Source organism: Etheostoma spectabile, chromosome 5, assembly GCF_008692095.1.
Source record: "Etheostoma spectabile isolate EspeVRDwgs_2016 chromosome 5, UIUC_Espe_1.0, whole genome shotgun sequence".
NCBI classification, from domain to species: domain Eukaryota; kingdom Metazoa; phylum Chordata; class Actinopteri; order Perciformes; family Percidae; genus Etheostoma; species Etheostoma spectabile.
The window spans coordinates 15,943,917-15,961,227 of record NC_045737.1 but is presented as its reverse complement, the minus strand read 5'-3'; the positions used below and the strand labels follow the sequence as shown (position 1 = coordinate 15,961,227).

At 40.2% G+C, this 17,311-nt stretch overlaps 2 protein-coding genes across 3 annotated transcripts in view; both read left to right on the top strand.

Moving 5' to 3' along the window:
- The first annotated feature begins 3,795 nt into the window (after positions 1–3,795).
- Positions 3,796–7,895, top strand: dmrt3a (doublesex and mab-3 related transcription factor 3a). 2 transcript variants are annotated; one of them, XM_032515008.1, is made up of 2 exons: positions 3,796–4,624; positions 6,434–7,895. In XM_032515008.1, exons 1-2 carry the CDS (start codon positions 4,225–4,227, stop codon positions 7,453–7,455), a joined length of 1,422 nt encoding a protein of 473 aa, XP_032370899.1. In that variant the 5' UTR covers positions 3,796–4,224; the 3' UTR covers positions 7,456–7,895. The 2 variants fall into 2 exon arrangements, with proteins under 2 accessions (XP_032370899.1, XP_032370900.1); XM_032515009.1 differs by lacking the exon at positions 3,796–4,624 and adding an exon at positions 5,638–6,171.
- An 8,014-nt stretch (positions 7,896–15,909) lies between these two features.
- The window catches only part of dmrt2a (doublesex and mab-3 related transcription factor 2a), a 4,892-nt gene continuing 3,490 nt past the window's right edge, over positions 15,910–17,311 (top strand). The window contains exons 1-2 of the mRNA XM_032516882.1: positions 15,910–16,068; positions 16,870–17,272. Of these exons, the coding sequence (XP_032372773.1) occupies positions 16,916–17,272 (357 nt within the window). The 5' untranslated portion in view covers positions 15,910–16,068; positions 16,870–16,915. The remainder of the gene's footprint in view (positions 16,069–16,869; positions 17,273–17,311) is intronic.

Genomic DNA, 17,311 nt, shown 5'->3' with positions numbered 1-17,311 from the left:
TGTTCTGCAGCTTGAACACTACAGACGAGCATGCAGTAGAAATGTCTCCTTACTTTTCACAGCCTACTTTTCCAAAACTGATAACACAGTGACATCATTTTAATGTGGGGGTAAACAAACACACACTTTTGGGAACATGCATGGCCACAGTAGGCCTGTCACCACATAAAGCCTCTCCAACAAAAAGGTGTATGACATGAGCCAACAACTTTCTCCGTTTTTCTGCCTGAAGTGCTGCCTAATTTACAGAAACTCTAATGCAGATTTCCCCTCCCAACTTTTGTAGTTGCTGCAGGTCCTGATACTTCATCAACTTTGGGCCACTAAGATGAAAACACCTGTATCAATGTACTGGATACTGTACATTGATAATGTGCATTGATAATGTACTGTATTCAATGTATTGGAGTTTTTCTACAGACTGAAACTGTAAAGATCTCAAATTGAAACACACTTGAAATGCCAAAGTAAACGAGGTGGATATATTTAACACTTTTCAAAATATATATATATATCACCTTGAAAAAAAAGATAATTATTTTAACAGACATTTCACAATTGTTGTTTGGAAAAAATGTATTACGTTTTTTTTTTTCTCCTACCACATGTATAGTAACTTGACCAAGCTAAATCAGAAAAAGGAGCATCTTTTACACATTGAGATGCTGATTTGTACCATTTGTGTAGCCAAACTCTTCTCTTAACATGTTTTATCATTTAAGCCCTGTCATTTTTTTAGTTTTTCAAAGCATCTTTGACATCCTGGGTTCTACCTGCTGTCCTGAGAAATGACAGCATGTCATTTACATATTTTACTCGTGCAGCTGTATCAATTCCATTTGCCTTCTAAAATTCCTTGAGTATTTTTGAAAAGGCTAAAAGCCAACTTCTCTGCATGTACTGGCTGTAGTTGATAGTCTGTCCTGTTTGCTGGCTAGTAGTTGGAGGATTGCAGTGCCGTTTGAAGGACAGGCAGAGCTCCGGTCATAAATGTCCAAGCACCAATAAACAGGCTGAACTAGACAGACTAAACCAACTTAACAGGCCGCTGTGACTCTGTGCATCCACAACCAATCTGAGGACGTTACCCATCATTTGTCTTTACACCTGCTCTGCCTGATCTGAGAGGAGGACCACACATCCATAGTTGACTTAGACTTTTAGATTTTCCTTTATTCCACGATGACCCCTCAAGAAGGTATATTTATATAGTTACACATTAAGCCTGAAAGAAACACAAGTAAAAAAGGAATAGATAATGAAAGATTAACAATTACCATGTTTATTATTACCATAATTTTTTGAACTGCCATAGAAGGTGAAGAACTGCCAATCACAAGATTGTATAATACTTGTAAGTTAAAGTGACAAATTTGCATATATATATAGAAGACTTTTTTTTCTACATTTAGTGATCGTCTAGAGTTCTTCAACTTATTTTGTAGTATCCTAAAAAAATACAGACATTTTGACATTTTGACATTTTGGAGATTGACGGTGGCTGAGCGATGTTCTCACTAATTCAGACGTCCGGCTAATTCCTCCGTAGGATCTCCGGGGAGGCTTAAATCAGCGTTTCAGTGACAGGATTTCTGAGTGGCAGCAACGCCCCCAATCAGCACCTAATAATAACTCCACTCAGCAGAGGTCAGCTCCTCCTCCTGCTCCCACACCTTCTGAAGAGGGGCCCTGCTGGAAGAGTTGCCTCTGCTAACATAAACATGAGGTCCAAGATGTTGATTGAGTGACAAGAGTAAAGCAAATATTGTAGAAAAAAAGAAAAGAAAAAAAATTCAAAGCAGAAATTAATTTCTGAAAAAAATGTCAAATAATAACAATAATTTGGAGGTCCCACTGCAGTGACTCTGAGGACCCCCTATTGAAGATCTCTGCTCTAAACGATGTGCTGATTATGAACCGTAATGCTATACTAACATGCAGTTGGCTATCATTAGGCCTTTATAAATGTATTTTTGTAGATTCAAATATTTTTGTGTGCTTTATGTTAAATGCACATTCAGCAGATGATGTTTTAATAAGTCTTTCTGCACCTTTAACTTGCATCCAAAAGAGAAGAAAAAAAAAAATCAGGCCTAACGCCAATTACAATGCATCCTGCAGTAAAAACTTTTATTCCAGTTTGTGTTTTAGTCTTTTATCAACGAACAACATGAATAAATTTATTATGCGTTGTGGTGTAGGCGTTCACCCGCCACCTCCCACTCCCCACAAATCTACTCGGCCGGCACAAACTGCAAAGCCACTCTAGTCACCTTGAAATTTCCTCTGCTATTTTCCAATTAAAAGCTTAATAGCCCTGGAGACGGGCTTCATATGGGGAAGTTTACCGTGCTCTTATTCTCTGTAAGCCGCACAAGGCTCGGATCCCATTATTTGCTTGAATAAACCTTTTTTTACGGTCAGAAATGGGCCCCGGCTTTGTCCGGTGTTATGTTTCAATGCCCTCTATTAGTCCAACAGAAGGGACATATCAGCATCCTCAACATAGTTCCCAAAGGGCTTTTATACATGTAGAGACCTAATCATCTAAGTTATGTACGGTTGTGTAAAAGGTACGAGAAGCTGTGAGCACTTTGTCCAAATTAAGTCTTATAGCCTGTGGGCCTGCGGGCTACAGGGAGGGGAAATACACACTAAAGTCATGACTTTTAAAATCTAAATATATGAGATCTATGAATTCTTTATGCTTATGTTATTTCCTAAAAATGAACATTGGTGGGAATATGTATCTAAAGAGACCTGAGTGTTAACAGCTGGGATGTCACATTTTTCTCATTTGAGTGTAACAATTGAGTTGTTGGACTTAAAAATAAGTGTAAAGCTTTAGTCTAATTAATTATGATGCTGTTTTCAGTCTAAATGGAAATGCTTTGTTTAACGTTGAATTGTTAAAATATGAATTTGATGTTATATTTTTCTAAATCTACAAATCGGTGCCAACAGAAAAGGCAGAGACATGTGCAAGTAGTCTTTTAAAGTCTTGTTTAATTGGTTGCTTGCTTTCTGCAGGGACTTGTTTTCCCCCTCAGTGCTGGGATGTCACAGTGGATATTCAGTTCACTTTTGGCTACACATCTTTTACAGTAGGTATTTATGGTGCTACTATGAGTTTAAATGTCATGTTTTTTTCCCCCCATCTTTATTTGTTTTAAGAAAAGTGCATGCTTTATATTTTAAATAATCTGTGGAGGCCAATAGAAAAGACACTCACTTGTGTGGCTTGTCTTTGAAACTTTATCTTTACCATAAATGTTCCCTGATTGTCGGGGGTGGCTGTGGTTCAGAGGTACGGCAGAGTGGGTCGGCCCTCAGCCACCAGATTGGCGGTAATTTCAGTATAAATGTCATGTTTTTCTCATGTTAACTTAACTGTTATATAGGCTATTTTAAAAATCTTCAAATGGGTGCCATCAGAAGAAGCAATGGCTGTAGTCTTCTAACCGCCTGTGAATCATTTAATGGATATTTGTTTTATAAAGGAAGTTCTCCTGCATATAATGTGACATTACAGGCCAGTATTGACAGCTGGTGTGTTAACATTTAAAAAATATATATATTTAGCAAAGTGAAACAGTTGAGTTTGAATTTAGATTTATAAGCTTACACATATCTTTTTTTATACATATATTTTCCCAAGGGGATAACTGAATTGTCATGCAGTTTGACCTTTTTCTGGACCAGTTCTGGAGATAGAGTTGCAGCTTCCTTGATAAAGCTTTGAAGAGTCTCAACCTTTCATTTCACCTACATGATCAACTCTTACAATCTTTTGTTTCTGCAACCCAGTATGTTTGTAGTCTTCTTGAATTTTGACATAAAGTTATCGTCCCGTTTTTAAGGTAACTCTACAAACGTGTGAACCTTTGCAGAGAAACATTATCTGATCCTCACTGGCAGGCTGCTTTTTTTTTCCCTCTAAGCCTCACATGGACATTTTTTGCAGCGTGCTTTGACGCAATTGACAGCCTTTGGTTACTCGTCTCCGTAAGTGCGTGGCAGCCCTGATGCATATCTGTGCTGTCAGCCGGAGTAAAAGGTGGATCCTCCACAACAAGCCAACACCTCTTATCGTCATCCTGTCATGCGTGTGGCAGAGCAGCTCCATCCAGCTCCATCTCTCGGACCGCTGCTGACAACAACACTCCCGCCCCGCCTCGCCTCTTCGCAGATACACTTGCGCGTCCTGGAAAACACGCTGACAGAATGAATGGCTACGGGTCCCCCTACCTGTACATGGGCGCTCCGGTGTCTCAGCCTCGGGCCCCGCTGCAGAGGACCCCCAAGTGCGCGCGCTGCAGGAACCACGGCGTGCTGTCGTGGCTCAAAGGTCACAAGCGCTACTGCCGCTTCAAGGACTGCACCTGCGAGAAGTGCATCCTCATCATCGAGCGGCAGCGCGTCATGGCGGCACAGGTGGCGCTCCGCAGGCAGCAGGCCAACGAGAGTCTGGAGAGCCTCATCCCGGAGTCCCTCAGAGTGCTGCCCGGCATCGGCATAGCTGGAGCCGGCGAGGGGAACCAGGGAGCCCCGCCGAGGACAGAAGAGCTGGAGCTGAGGTGGAGCAGCACGGAGCCGGTGCAGGCCGAAGCACAAACATGCACAGGTGGGGGAACACTTAAGAGGACTCCAGAGTTTGACTTGAAATGTTTCAATTTCTGAGAAATTATTACTTTTATCTGACGGAATGGTATCAATGAAAAATGGCCCAAATAATGATATGACGATATGTTTTTGCAGAAAAAAAAACAAATAAAGACAGAAATGATTAGTGTTACTTATGACAAGGCTGCAAGCTATTGTACAAATTAAATAAGTCACAAAGTGTCACGTTCTAACAGGACCTTTTCCAAATACATATCTATTTTATGCATTGTTTTTTTTTTTTTACAGTTTTTACTCAATCATGCATGAAGATTATGTCAGAAAATACTTTTTATTTAAAATTAGAAAAACAAGGCAATCCATTCCTAATAAATCCACGCAGATGTTTATCTAATCTTGTACACAGTGTTTGGATGGTAGCGCATTGTTTAAAAGTAGCATTTTAAGATAATGTCATTTGTGTGCATTTTTAGGTCATATGCTCGAAATGTTGCTTCATGTAGGGAATGACTACTTTGCTAAAATGAAAGGATTCATTCTAGCCATTTCCATTGATTTCAAATAATCATGATGCGATGAGAAATATAAAATACTGATTCTCAGGGGGAGAAATATACATGTCACAGCAGCACAAAAGGCTTAAACAATCAAACCATTAATTTTAAAAATGTATTTTTTATTTATTGTGCTAAAAGTAAAATAAAACATTGTTTGTTTTTGTGACATTTTTACAAAATAGTTTTAAAGATGTTTGGATTTTTTTAAAAGCACCCCCCCCCCCCAAAAAAAAAACTCATTAAGCTTATATGACTTATTAAAAGGGATGAACATCTGGTTCTGACAGGTTCATGTTGCATTTGTTGCGTCATTATGTATAGAGCCATATTAAAAATAGCTGTTTTTTTTTCTTTTACAAGGAATTATTTTACACTAAGCTTCCAAAAACATAAAACAATTATTCAGTGTTTATCATTTTGCAAAATGGTACAGACCTGTGGTCAATTTGCGGCTTAACAAAATAATATCAATTAGTAGGCCTAGATAAAGCTGTTTTAATTTCAGTATTTTAATAGTTTGTCACCTTTGGTTTGCTGTTGAGCAAGCAAATACGTTTTATTTAAGTTTCCATGAAAAAGTAATATGATCAATAGCCTAGTCCACCTGGAGTGATAATTATAGGCTATACTGAATAAGCCTTTTGAATATTATGTTATAATATCTAACAGAACAGTGCAGATTGGGTTCGTTTTTGACTCCACTTTGGTTGTTTTCTGAGACTTAAACATTTGGACACAATCAGCGATCAGCTGACTCCACATCACGCTGACAAACGGAGCTGAGTGGTTTAAAAGATTACAGTAATCAGCGGCGGGCAGCACCAATCGAATGTAATCGCCATATTTCTTGCAGGAGGTCAACTTCAGATGAAATGCTACCGAGCAACAAGCGATCTGTTTACAAAATGTGGTCAAAAGGCATCGACGCTAGATTCCTCACTGACACACAGTCAGCACTTTGTGTTAACAGCCTCGCAGAGGAGAAAGTCGAGTAAATCCGCCTTATTCTCTGTGTGGGAGACAAGTTGACAAGCGATTCATTCGGTGTTACGTTTCTCTTGACGAGAGCTCAGGAGAGAGGATTAGAGTTTGCATTATACAAAGGGCAGAAATGCTTTTGAAGTCAGATTTGTGTCTTTTATTCATTTAATAGACCACTCTGTGCATGGCTTTCCTGCCAGCTGTAATGTCTTTTTACCCTGGGTGCTTCCTGCGCAAACTGGTTCCCTGACTGTCTGTTCCTTGTGTTGCAGAGCCGACAGAGGACGGTCCTGATGAGGGGTCCGGGGGTGAAAACGGGGGGAGCTTCAGTGAGAAGGAGCAGGATCCGGTCAGCTCCCCTGAAGGCTCCAAACCAAACTCCTGCTACACCCCGGAGCCCCCAGAGACCCCCTCCCACCCGGAGGACAGTCGCTACAGCCTCCCTAAAGCAGGCAGCACAGAGAAGGAGGCCAAAGCCGAGAGTCCTCAGAAGTATCCGGTCAGCTCTGGAGAGCAGGGCGTGCTGATCGAAGGCCTCGCGGGCTCCATCAACCTGCCCTTCAGCCTCCGATCCAACCGGCCGCCGCTCGAGGTTCTCAAGAAGATCTTCCCCGCTCACAAGCCTCCTGTACTGGACCTCATCCTCCGAGGCTGCGGGGGGGATCTGGTGGGCGCCATCGAGGTACTGCTGTCCAGCCGGAGTCCTGACGGGAGCGCGCACCCGCACGCCGACCCGCACCAGGAAGCCCTATTGCTACCTTCAAACGGACACCTGTTCGAGCACACCCTGGGCTCCTACCACCCGGTGTCCTCCTCCGCCAAGTGGTCGGTGGGCTCTGCTTTCCGGGTCCCCGAGTCCCTCCGGTTCACATCCGACTCTGCTTCAGGCGTGGTGTCCACCGGTCCGCTGGGTGTCCCCCTGCAGCACCCGTCCTTCCCGCAGTCCACGCGCTACCCGCTCATGCTGCGCAACTCTCTGACTCGCAGCCAGGCCAGCCCCTTCATGCACAACGACGTGACTCTGTGGAATACCATGGCTCTGCAGCAGCAGTACCAGCTCCGCTCGGCGGCCCAGTACGTGTCGCCGTTCTCTCCCGCAGCTCCAACCGGCCCCGGTGGCTCCGTGTTCCGCAGCTCCCCCATCCTCCCCTCCAGACCCTCCGAGGAGCCGCGCATCAGCATCCAGGAGGAGAGCTGCACGCTGGGATCCAAACCCGGCCTGTACTCCCCTGATGAGGAGTACGAAGAACGCTCCGACTCCGCAGACTCCCGCATCCTGAACTCATCCACCTAAAGTAGCTGCTGATGGACTAATACAGCAGGGGACACCAAAATGTATTATTGTGAATGAAATCCAGTGTGTGTGTGGTGTGTGTGTGTGGTGTTGTGTGTGTGTGTGTGTGTGTGTGTGTGTGTGTGTGTGTGTGTGTGTGTGTGTGTGTGTGTGTGTTGTGGTGTGTGTGTAGGCCAAAAGAGTCTTTTTCTGTCTTGTTTGAACTGAACTTTGTCAAACAATCACCCTTTGATAAGGTGTTAACCCTCTAACATCCACTCATGCTTTGCAGATGTCATGTGGAAACGACCAAAAACGGATGAATGTACCAGACTCACATTGTTTTAAAAATCTCTCATCTATTTCCTGCAAGCATGTTTAGTACTGTGAACATTTTCGATGTTAAGGATCATCAATGCATGTGAAGAGTATGCCAAATAAATCTGAGTTTTCCAAATGGATCAGATTGTTGTTTTTTAGTGTTTTAGTGACTATTAATAATGATTTAATTCCAAATGGTTGGCTGAATTTACATTTAACCGAGGTTTAAGTATTTCAAACGAAATGTATAATACAGCTGGAAACTCAATATAGACTTTATTGTAACAGTGGTATGAATTACTTAAACTAATCTAATACCCTTCTTATGCATCATGTAGAGACAAACAGTGGTAGAAAGTAACAAAGTATATTAACTTAACTACTGCACTTTGGTAATTCTGAGGTACTTTCCTCAAGTGTTTCCATGTTATGCTATTTTATTATTCTACTCCACACACTTTTCAGAGGAAAATGTTTTAACATATTGCATTTAACAACGTTACAGATTCAGATTCATAATAACGATACAAAATATAAACAACTACTACATTATGTAATATTAAACTGTACATATAAAATTAGCTTAACTTTTACCAGCTGCAACATTGTAATGAACACATTAATGCATTGATTATAATCCAATAATATGTATCATTTTTGAAGTGGGCCATTCCGCATAATGAGTACTTTTACTCTTGGGACTTAAGGTAGGCTGATGCTAATACTTTGGTACCTAAAGTTTTGAATGCAGGACTTTCACTTGTAACAGAGTATTTTTACATTGTATTGCTACTTGTATAAGTAACGGGTTTGAATACTTCCCCTACCACTGGAGACGGGACAGACGTATGAGATCATAACAATTTAACATAAGCTCTACAGTAATTGGTGTTATTTTTGAGGTGACTATGTACGAGCAATTTGCAGAATATTTTAAGTGTAACAGCACTTTACGTGAAGCATTGTGTATCTAACAAAATGCAGCTCTGATGTAGAGATCTGGGCATGCAGGATTGGTTAAAATACCACCAGAAAACATAACAGTAACACTCACAGATGCTAAAAAAAAAACCCACACATCTCTAAAAAGTCAACTTTTCATGGTGTCAGAAAAACAGCCCTGTTTTCAGCTTTGTGATGATACATTTTCCAGCTGATCCAAGAAGCTTTTTTTATAACATCAAATTCATAATTTATTTAGCTCAAGAAGTAGGAGAAGTTTCTCAATATATACATTTCATCCTTCAGTTTGTCACTAACATTCAAAATCAACAGTGCATTCACTGGACAAGAAGGGGACGGTTATCTGAAAAGTAACGAAAGCTGTGAGACAAATATTAAATTAAGTAGTTTTGATATTTTTCTCTGAGATGTAATGGAGTAAAAGTCTAAAGTTGCATACAATGACACTTAATTTGTCCAGTACTTGAATAAATGTGTTACATGCTACCACTGATGGTTAATAATGAATTAGTGTGTTATATAAAATAAATAGTATGGACACTAGTGTCATAATATTCAGTAACCTGTGCAGGAGTTAACATTATACATCTAGGTCAAAGAAATGAAAACGAAAAAACACAGTAAAACTAGACATTGTTGGAGGTCATTAAATCAGACCCGATGTGAGACGAGTTTACAGGCCGAGCATCATCCCGTTCGACGCATCTGGAAATGTTCTTGGAACGTTTGTGTTGCTGTTGTTTCTCACAGAGGTGTGTAATTAAACGGATCTGCAGTGCTGAAAAATGTTGGTTGGTTTCTTAGAAAGTCAGAGACTCTGCTGTAATCAGACCACAACTGACTTTTACAAGGAAATTACCAGATTGGGGCTTCTTTTTATGTTTTGATAACCATTTTAAAGCTTCCTGACTCCTTTTGGGCTCAAAGGCTGAAGCATCATTTTATTTTGTTTTATTTTGCTGACTGTAGAATGGATAACACATTCCAAATTAATTATAATTAGCTTTAAAACGTGTTATTTTTTTACACTCTAGCACTGATTTATTAGGCTTCTTGAATAATCAGCAATGGTAGAAAGTGACTAAGGACTGTACCAAAGTACAATTTTGCACATTTCCCTTTTCTGTTACTTCTACTCCACTACATTTCACAGAAATGTGAATTGTTGTACTTTTTCTCCATTATGCAATGACACTATATTGTACTGATACAATCCATTTTACATATCAAGAGGTGCAGACACTAGCACTTGGTGATCTTCTCCCTTAGTTAAAACCTTTCAAATGCTGCCATCTAGTGGTGAAATGCATCTACATCATGTTTAGGTCAAAGCCCAAAATCTCAGAACTGAACACACCAAAATTCATTAAGTTCAAAGCTGTAGAAAAGTCAAAAAAAATATCCCCATGAAGATGTTTTTAGACTCATGTTATCATCATTCATTTTCTAAATGTCTCCAAGGTTTGAATCCCAATCCATGCTCAAGGGCACCTCAACAGAGTGGGGAGAGTATTTATTGTATCACTGTCTCTACAGTTTTCCCAAACCAGTCAAATAAAACACGCTGTGTGTTTCTGATTAACTTTCTAAATACAATTTCTGATCACGTTTCTGTTGTGAGATTGTTTTCTTCGCTGAAAACAGCTGCAGTCTGCCGCCCTGTGGCCAAAACAGCCATTTGGTTTTACTGTATCATCTTGAGGCCTACAGTTTACTCCACCATATCACTGAGGTCAAAGGTGACAATGCTTCAATTTATTTCTCATCATCAATATTTTATAACAACATGTAAAAACAGCTGGTGCAGCCTCATTAAATGCAGCAGAGACTTTATGCAAGAAAATAGTTTTGGTTTGACTGTTGTTAACAGGCCTTGTTCAGACCTGGCTTTAACATGTTTTTGTAGTGGATAGCTACAAATACATGTACACACTTGAACTTGAGTTGTAGTACAGGCGTCTGGCTTTAGAATAATGGGTAAGTCTTACGGCATTTCTCACTATTAACAAAATTTGTACCAAACAAACAATCAACGGAGAAATTAATCATCAGATTAATCCATAATGACAAAAAACAACGTTAGTTAGAGTTTGATGAAAAATAGTTAAAATGAGCTCCACTTCAACCAATATCAGTACAATCCTGCTTTTACACACATGCATACTAATGATATAACGTATTATAGTATAGAAGTCACAGGGGAAAATTTTGCATTTGTAGGACGTTTTGATTACATACTTTTACTTGAGTAACATTTTCAATGCAGAACTTTACAGTTTGCTATCAGTACTTTTACGAAAGTAAATAATCTGAATACTTTCTCCACCATTGCAGTACACAGGTGATGGACACATCCTCCTGTTTGTTGCACATTATCCAGGAGAGGTCGAGGTGTCAGACAGAGACAAATGTCCCGCCTGGTTTTGCATTCAGCTGCATGTGTTGTTGGTCCATCAGAGGCTAATTAACATAACAGGATCCCCAGTGATCCCACTCTGCTCTTCTGTCTATACACAGCTCCTGTTACACTTTACGGCATGCACAGCAGGACACTTCCAACAAGATGCTGTTGTTTCAATCAACCCCTAAAGTAAACTGGACAGCGTGTGAGAAAGTGTCATTATGTGTCTTTGTCTTTCTCCAGGTTGAGCCCATTAAAAAGGATCAGCTAAACCTTTGTACTGACTAATTTCCAGAGACAACACCCTAAATAAACATGACGATAAAGAGCTATACTACATTTAAGACAGATATACCCTTGTTTAGAAAGATAAATGCTGGAGCTAGGCCTTCAAAACAAACAATGCTGTTTTTTTTCTTTTGGAGTCCTTTTAAGTCTTAGATAGAAAAAATACCACAAGATTATATGTTTACATTTCATGTTTATTGAATGCTGAAAAACATGGATTCTAGACTCATTTTCCAAAGGGTTTTTTGAGAGAAATTATAAAAAAAAGTTTGTTTATTTTTGCATCATGATACTTGGGATCCCATCAAGGATCTGTGCAAACTCCTAAAGGATCCCAACTCCTGTACAAGGACCCTTGAAGTTCCTTCAATAATGTCTGGAGCCCCGTGAAGGATTGTTGGATCCCTGGACCCCTGCAGGAAAAAAAACCACCTGGAATCTATTCACTGATACCCCTGCAATGATCAACATTCAAACTTCTTTACTAACTCCTCAAGGGTACCTGGACAATGTAAAAAAAATCCTCCTTTAAAGTGCCCATATTATGAAAATAAATCACTTTTTCTGGAATTTGGGGTGTTACTTTGTATCTCTGGTGCTTCCACACGCGTACAAACTTGGATATAAACTATCCATGCTGTTTTGAGTGAGATACAAGTTTCTGAATGTCCTCTGCCTTCAGTCTCCGGGTGAGACGTCACTAGCTGAGACAAGGTGGCTAGCCGTAGCATGCTAGCTCATTCTCAATGGCAAAAGTTAGTTCATCAAAGAACTACTTACACACCCCTGTTCTGCAGGTATTCCACAAGTGTGGCCGTCCTTTCAAAGAAGCGCCGTGTTGACCCCTGGGTCTCATCAGAGACTACTGCATTTTCTGTAATAGTTGCTGGATGTCATTCAAGGATCCTGAAAGATCCCCTGAAGACCTTTTGAAATTCCACGAACCCCTTCAAAGATTCCTGGATCTCCTTCAAGGAGTCTGAAACCACTTTAAGGATCATGGGAACTTTCAAAAGATCCCCAAACCCCTGCAATGACCACGGAAATGTCTTCAATATTGCCTGAACCCCTTCAATGATTTCTGGAAGCTTTTCAAGGCTCAACAGGCCCTTGCAAAGATGCTCAAAACATGATTTCCCAAATACTTGAACTTCCTTTAAGGAAAATTTTCAGAGTTTGTTGCAGAGCTCTTGGGCTGAGTTTTTGAGGTCCTTGAAGAGGTTTTTAGAATCCTTGAAGGAGATTAAAAATATCTTTTTGAAAGGTTCTGGGGACCTTGAAAGTTTTCCAGGTTATACTGAGGGAGTTTCAGGCCATGACAGGGATGGTGGGATCTCTCAGGAATTTTGGACGATGGACGATTTTCAGGGATCGTCGAAATAAATTCAAAAAATGATAAGGCTACAGAAGTTTTGAATGGGCCCACGACAAAAGGATGCCAGGCAATAATAAAGACCCTTACCACCCAAGTCTCTTTGAGCCTCTTCTAAATTCCCCAAGACCCTTTGACAGGCTGTCTTTAAAAGGATGCATGGGATTCCTTCAAGGGACCGTGGAAGGTCCTAAAAGATTCTCTGAAGCCCATTCAAGGACCTCTGGAGGCCTCTTGCCCCACACTGTAGTAATGAGCCAGCGGACACAGACAACACATTTCACCTGGAGGGTCCAGCTCCGTGCGAATCCTCTTGTCCAACCGTCCAGGCGGCTCTCAACATCAAAGCATTCCTGATGTGGAAGCAGCAGACTGGGGTGGCCGGTCATAACCTCCGTAATAAATTAGGATGAAGTGGCAAATAAAGCTGCACCTGCAGGCCTGACGTCTTCACCTCCAACACATGGAGGAACCGTTAAGAGGCACTGCCATCATCTGGGGAAAAAATTAAACAACAACTACGATTTTTTAGAAGACAAAAGGCATGTGTTTCTCCATTTAATTAAATGTCTAGAAATATGTGTTCTCTAGAACCCCAGAGCTAATATAATTTATAATATATTTTAAATTGTTTTGAAGGAGTGATGCATTCAAAGATGAAAAGCCATGATGATGTAGTTTGATAGCTAACAGCTAAGATAGCTAATTGCCGAAAGAGAATATAGTCTACTCACTCTAGAGAGTAAAGAACTATTACCACAAAATGTTCTTCATATGATTAATATAAGAATGTGAGAATGAATTTACATGTTTATTATTTATAAAGGGAACTATAAAGCATGAGATCTGAAATGAAGAAAACTTGTTACACATTATACAAATAAAACGTTACATGTAGGCCTTGAGCACTGAAGTATAGTTTTAAAACTCCTGTTTTAAGTCAAGCAGGATTCAAACAGGACCAAACACACAGGGCACTACCCTGTTTGGTACCCTACCCTTATTTTGAATGGAATATACAACATGTCTTCCTTTTAATGTCACTTTGTTCGTTAATTTCACATAACAACTAGCTAAGCAGACAAAAGGTTAAAGTCAACATTGTTGTCCATGCAGTAGGCCATGTGGATGTCTTTATTGTCCTTGTCAGTTCCCATGAAAGTCAGTTGGCGCTGAGTAAATGCTACGATGTCTCTTTTTTTGTTTTGGAGTCAAGCTTTTAGTCAACAGGCTGCAAACAAAGAGCCAAACATAGAAAGTTGTCGACATTCCTCTTGTAAATTCATTCATTCAAAGTCATCGGTCACACCCTGCTATGTGCAAATAAGGGCCAACAATCACTGGAATTATTGTATAAGCTATTGTATTGCCTAAAGACAATGAGAAAAGAAGCATCATTGTGTTATTGTTAAGCAAACAAAGGTTTTTCTTGCTTTTATTCTGAGAAGGATCAAACGTCATTGCAATTTCAAAATGAACCTCGTAAAAATGAGAAGGTTAAAAATAGGATTTAGTTTTATAAGAATGAAGGGATAAGGTGATGTGTTTTTAAGCGTATAATACACAGATATAAAGCAGTTGTTTTTATTTATTTGTCCTAAGGTTTCTTAAATTTGCAAGACTTTTAGTTTAGGGTCATGGTTTGGAATAAGGCCTAAAGTTACGAGTTTTTATTTGGGAGTTTTAGAGGTTTAGAAGGGAAGACTTGGATCTATTGTTAAGGTCAGTTAAAGTTTGTTGCTGTAAGTAAAAACTATATTTTAGGGTGGGTTTTAGTTGTTGTGTGTGGGACTATGCATGCTGACATGGTGTTATTTTTGTCAGGTGTGATTGTTGTGAAAACAGTGTAATCATCATCGTCAGTTACTTCTGGCAGGAGGACAGACTGTAACAACCTGCAGGACACATTTATCACCTGTCTATCAAGGCAGTTTGATCTCTGTGGGGCATGTTTACACACATCACAGATTAGACACTATGCAGGATATCATGTGCTTATCAAGCTGTAGTATTATTGTAAAGACTTTCTTTGTGGCCCTAGGATAGGCTGTAGGCCTAACCTTGGTCTTTTTTCTTCTCTTTTTACATTTGTGTTGCACTATACCTTAATAAAATGCTATTTGTCAAATAATTTGCACTGCAACTGTTAAATAGCTTGTTCCAATTTATTGCATTTTTTTTAATCTTCTGTTGTTGCCATTGTAGAGGGGATTTTTTTTAAAGGAATTCCAGGGTTACTATACAATAGCCTTAAAACATAAAATGTTGGATTGTGAAAGACATGAAAAACTGATCTGAGAATAGCAATGTATGAAGCCTATGTTTTTTGTTTATCTTCAATTTAAAGATGGGGCCAAATATGCCTGCAATTCTGGTTTGATTATAGGCATTTAGCACACAAACAGGATACAATATCCAACAGTAAGATTTTATGGAGGAATGCCTTGCTTTTGCATCGTTAAACACTGGAAGCGATTCTAAGACAACATCTCTCTAACCTTTGACAATAGAGTAGGCTGACAACATTATCAGGCTGTTTCTTTTAGTGCAACATATCTTTGCCTAAAGGCTCTCACTGTTGTTAATCAATCATTCATAGCTTATAGACTGTCTGCTTGTTGAGTAGCAAATCAGAATCAAGCTGAGAGTAGCCTATGGGCTACTTAGTGCTCAAAAAAGTAATATGTTAAACTCAGTGTCCTCTCCGGTGGTAAACTAAAAAGCTAAACAATCTTTTTGACATTTTTATCCATAACAAAAGGCAATAAACTTTTGTGTGCATGCAGGGAACTGTCATTATAGTTTAAGGATAATTAGCTCTAGGTTTCAAAGACAGCCTATTGTTCTACATGGGAAAAGAACGGCTGTAATATCCCAAAAATTAAAATGAGGCACTAAAACAAAACAACAGTTATAACTATTTTTTTTTTTTTTTTTTACTGAACTACATTACTGAAAAGTCAACACGTTGCTTATGTAAAATAATCAAATTACTGTTAACCGGCACTGAGAGGACTCTCCCCGGCCCCTGCACGGAATAACTGCTTGTAATCCTATTGGTCAGCGCGTGATTGGAAGCAGCCAATCAGAGGACAGAGAACGCAGACTGAAGCGGTTCATAGGAGTGGCGCTGTGAGCGTCTGCTTCAGAGGAAACTTGGGTCTGTTCGGAGTGTGACACTCATTTATCTACTCAATTAACAGCTAATTACAAGCCTGTTCCGGAGTCCGGGCTGTGTGTGATTTATCACGGTGCTTAACGACGTCCCACGCTGAAGCAACTTCTGGAGGTAGGCTAAACCGGACTCTTTTCTCATGTTTCTCATATGTTTATTTACAGAGTATTTCGGGAAGTCTTGAGGGGGATAATAAAACTCAAACGTTTGATCAAATGCACGCATGAAATAACTAATTAAATTCCAAACACGTAGCCAGACTATAAGCTACATTTTGGGGCACAGAGAGAAGCGATGGCCGAAGTGTGGTTCGACTATTTTTGGGCTGATGTGAAAAATCATAGGTGATCATGAGGTGATTTATTTAAGGCTTCCAATAATAGATTTTTAGATTTGCTTGCTCCCTTTGATTTCTAACATTTGTAGGCTACAGCATGAAATAGCCTACACGTTTCTTTCTAGTTTTTATACCTTCAACATCCTAAGCTTAAATACATGTCAACAATCACATTACATAGAGGTCTCTTTCAAAAGTTTAGATTTAGTGTGTGTTGACAGACGAGTTTCTGCTCTATATGATTTTAAGGAATATTTTTCCTAATATGTATTTGTAAATTAGTTAAAACTGTGCGTTTATTAAATCTTTTTTCGCTCCATTTCCATGGATTTTTTTCTCTTTTGTGTCAAGAAATTTAGTTTAGCTTAGAGGTAAAATTTAAAAAAAAAATAGCCTACTAGGCCTACTGCTAAACCAACATTAAAATAAAGCTTGGTCATTGAAGATGCATGATGATGAATGATTATTTTATTTAAATGCCATGTAAACCTCCATAATAATAATAATAATAATAATAATAATGATAATAGACTAATAATAATGATAATAATAATAGGCTATTTCATATTTGTCAACAGAGATAAACTGTGTGTACAGACAGCCTGCCGGAGGACTCGGGCAGACATGTCAGACAACGCCGGTTGCGAGTTTGAAATCGACGTGGAGAGCCTGGAGACCGAGAGCGACGACCTGGCAGACTGCTGCAGCCGCCCCGGCTCCGCTCCGCTCGAGGACGACGGAGACGGCAGCAAGGGCGACGACAAGCCGGGCCCCGGCGGCCTGTGTCCGGGTGAGCAGAGGAAGCTGAGCCGGACGCCGAAGTGCGCGCGCTGCCGTAACCACGGCGTGGTGTCCTGCCTGAAGGGACACAAGCGCTTCTGCCGCTGGAGGGACTGCCAGTGCGCCAACTGCCTGCTGGTGGTGGAGAGACAGCGGGTGATGGCGGCGCAGGTGGCCCTCAGGAGGCAACAAGCCACGGAGGTAGGCGCGGAGAGAGTGTGTGCGCGCGTGTGTGTGTGT

What these genes read in the sequence shown, in the direction of transcription:
- dmrt3a (XM_032515008.1), top strand. Translation starts at nt 4,225, where the DNA reads ATGAATGGCTACGGGTCCCCCTACCTGTACATGGGCGCTCCGGTGTCT. An exon ending in CGAAGCACAAACATGCACAG is followed by an intron (nt 4,625 to 6,433) that starts GTGGGGGAACAC and finishes CTTGTGTTGCAG; the next exon opens with AGCCGACAGAGGACGGTCCT.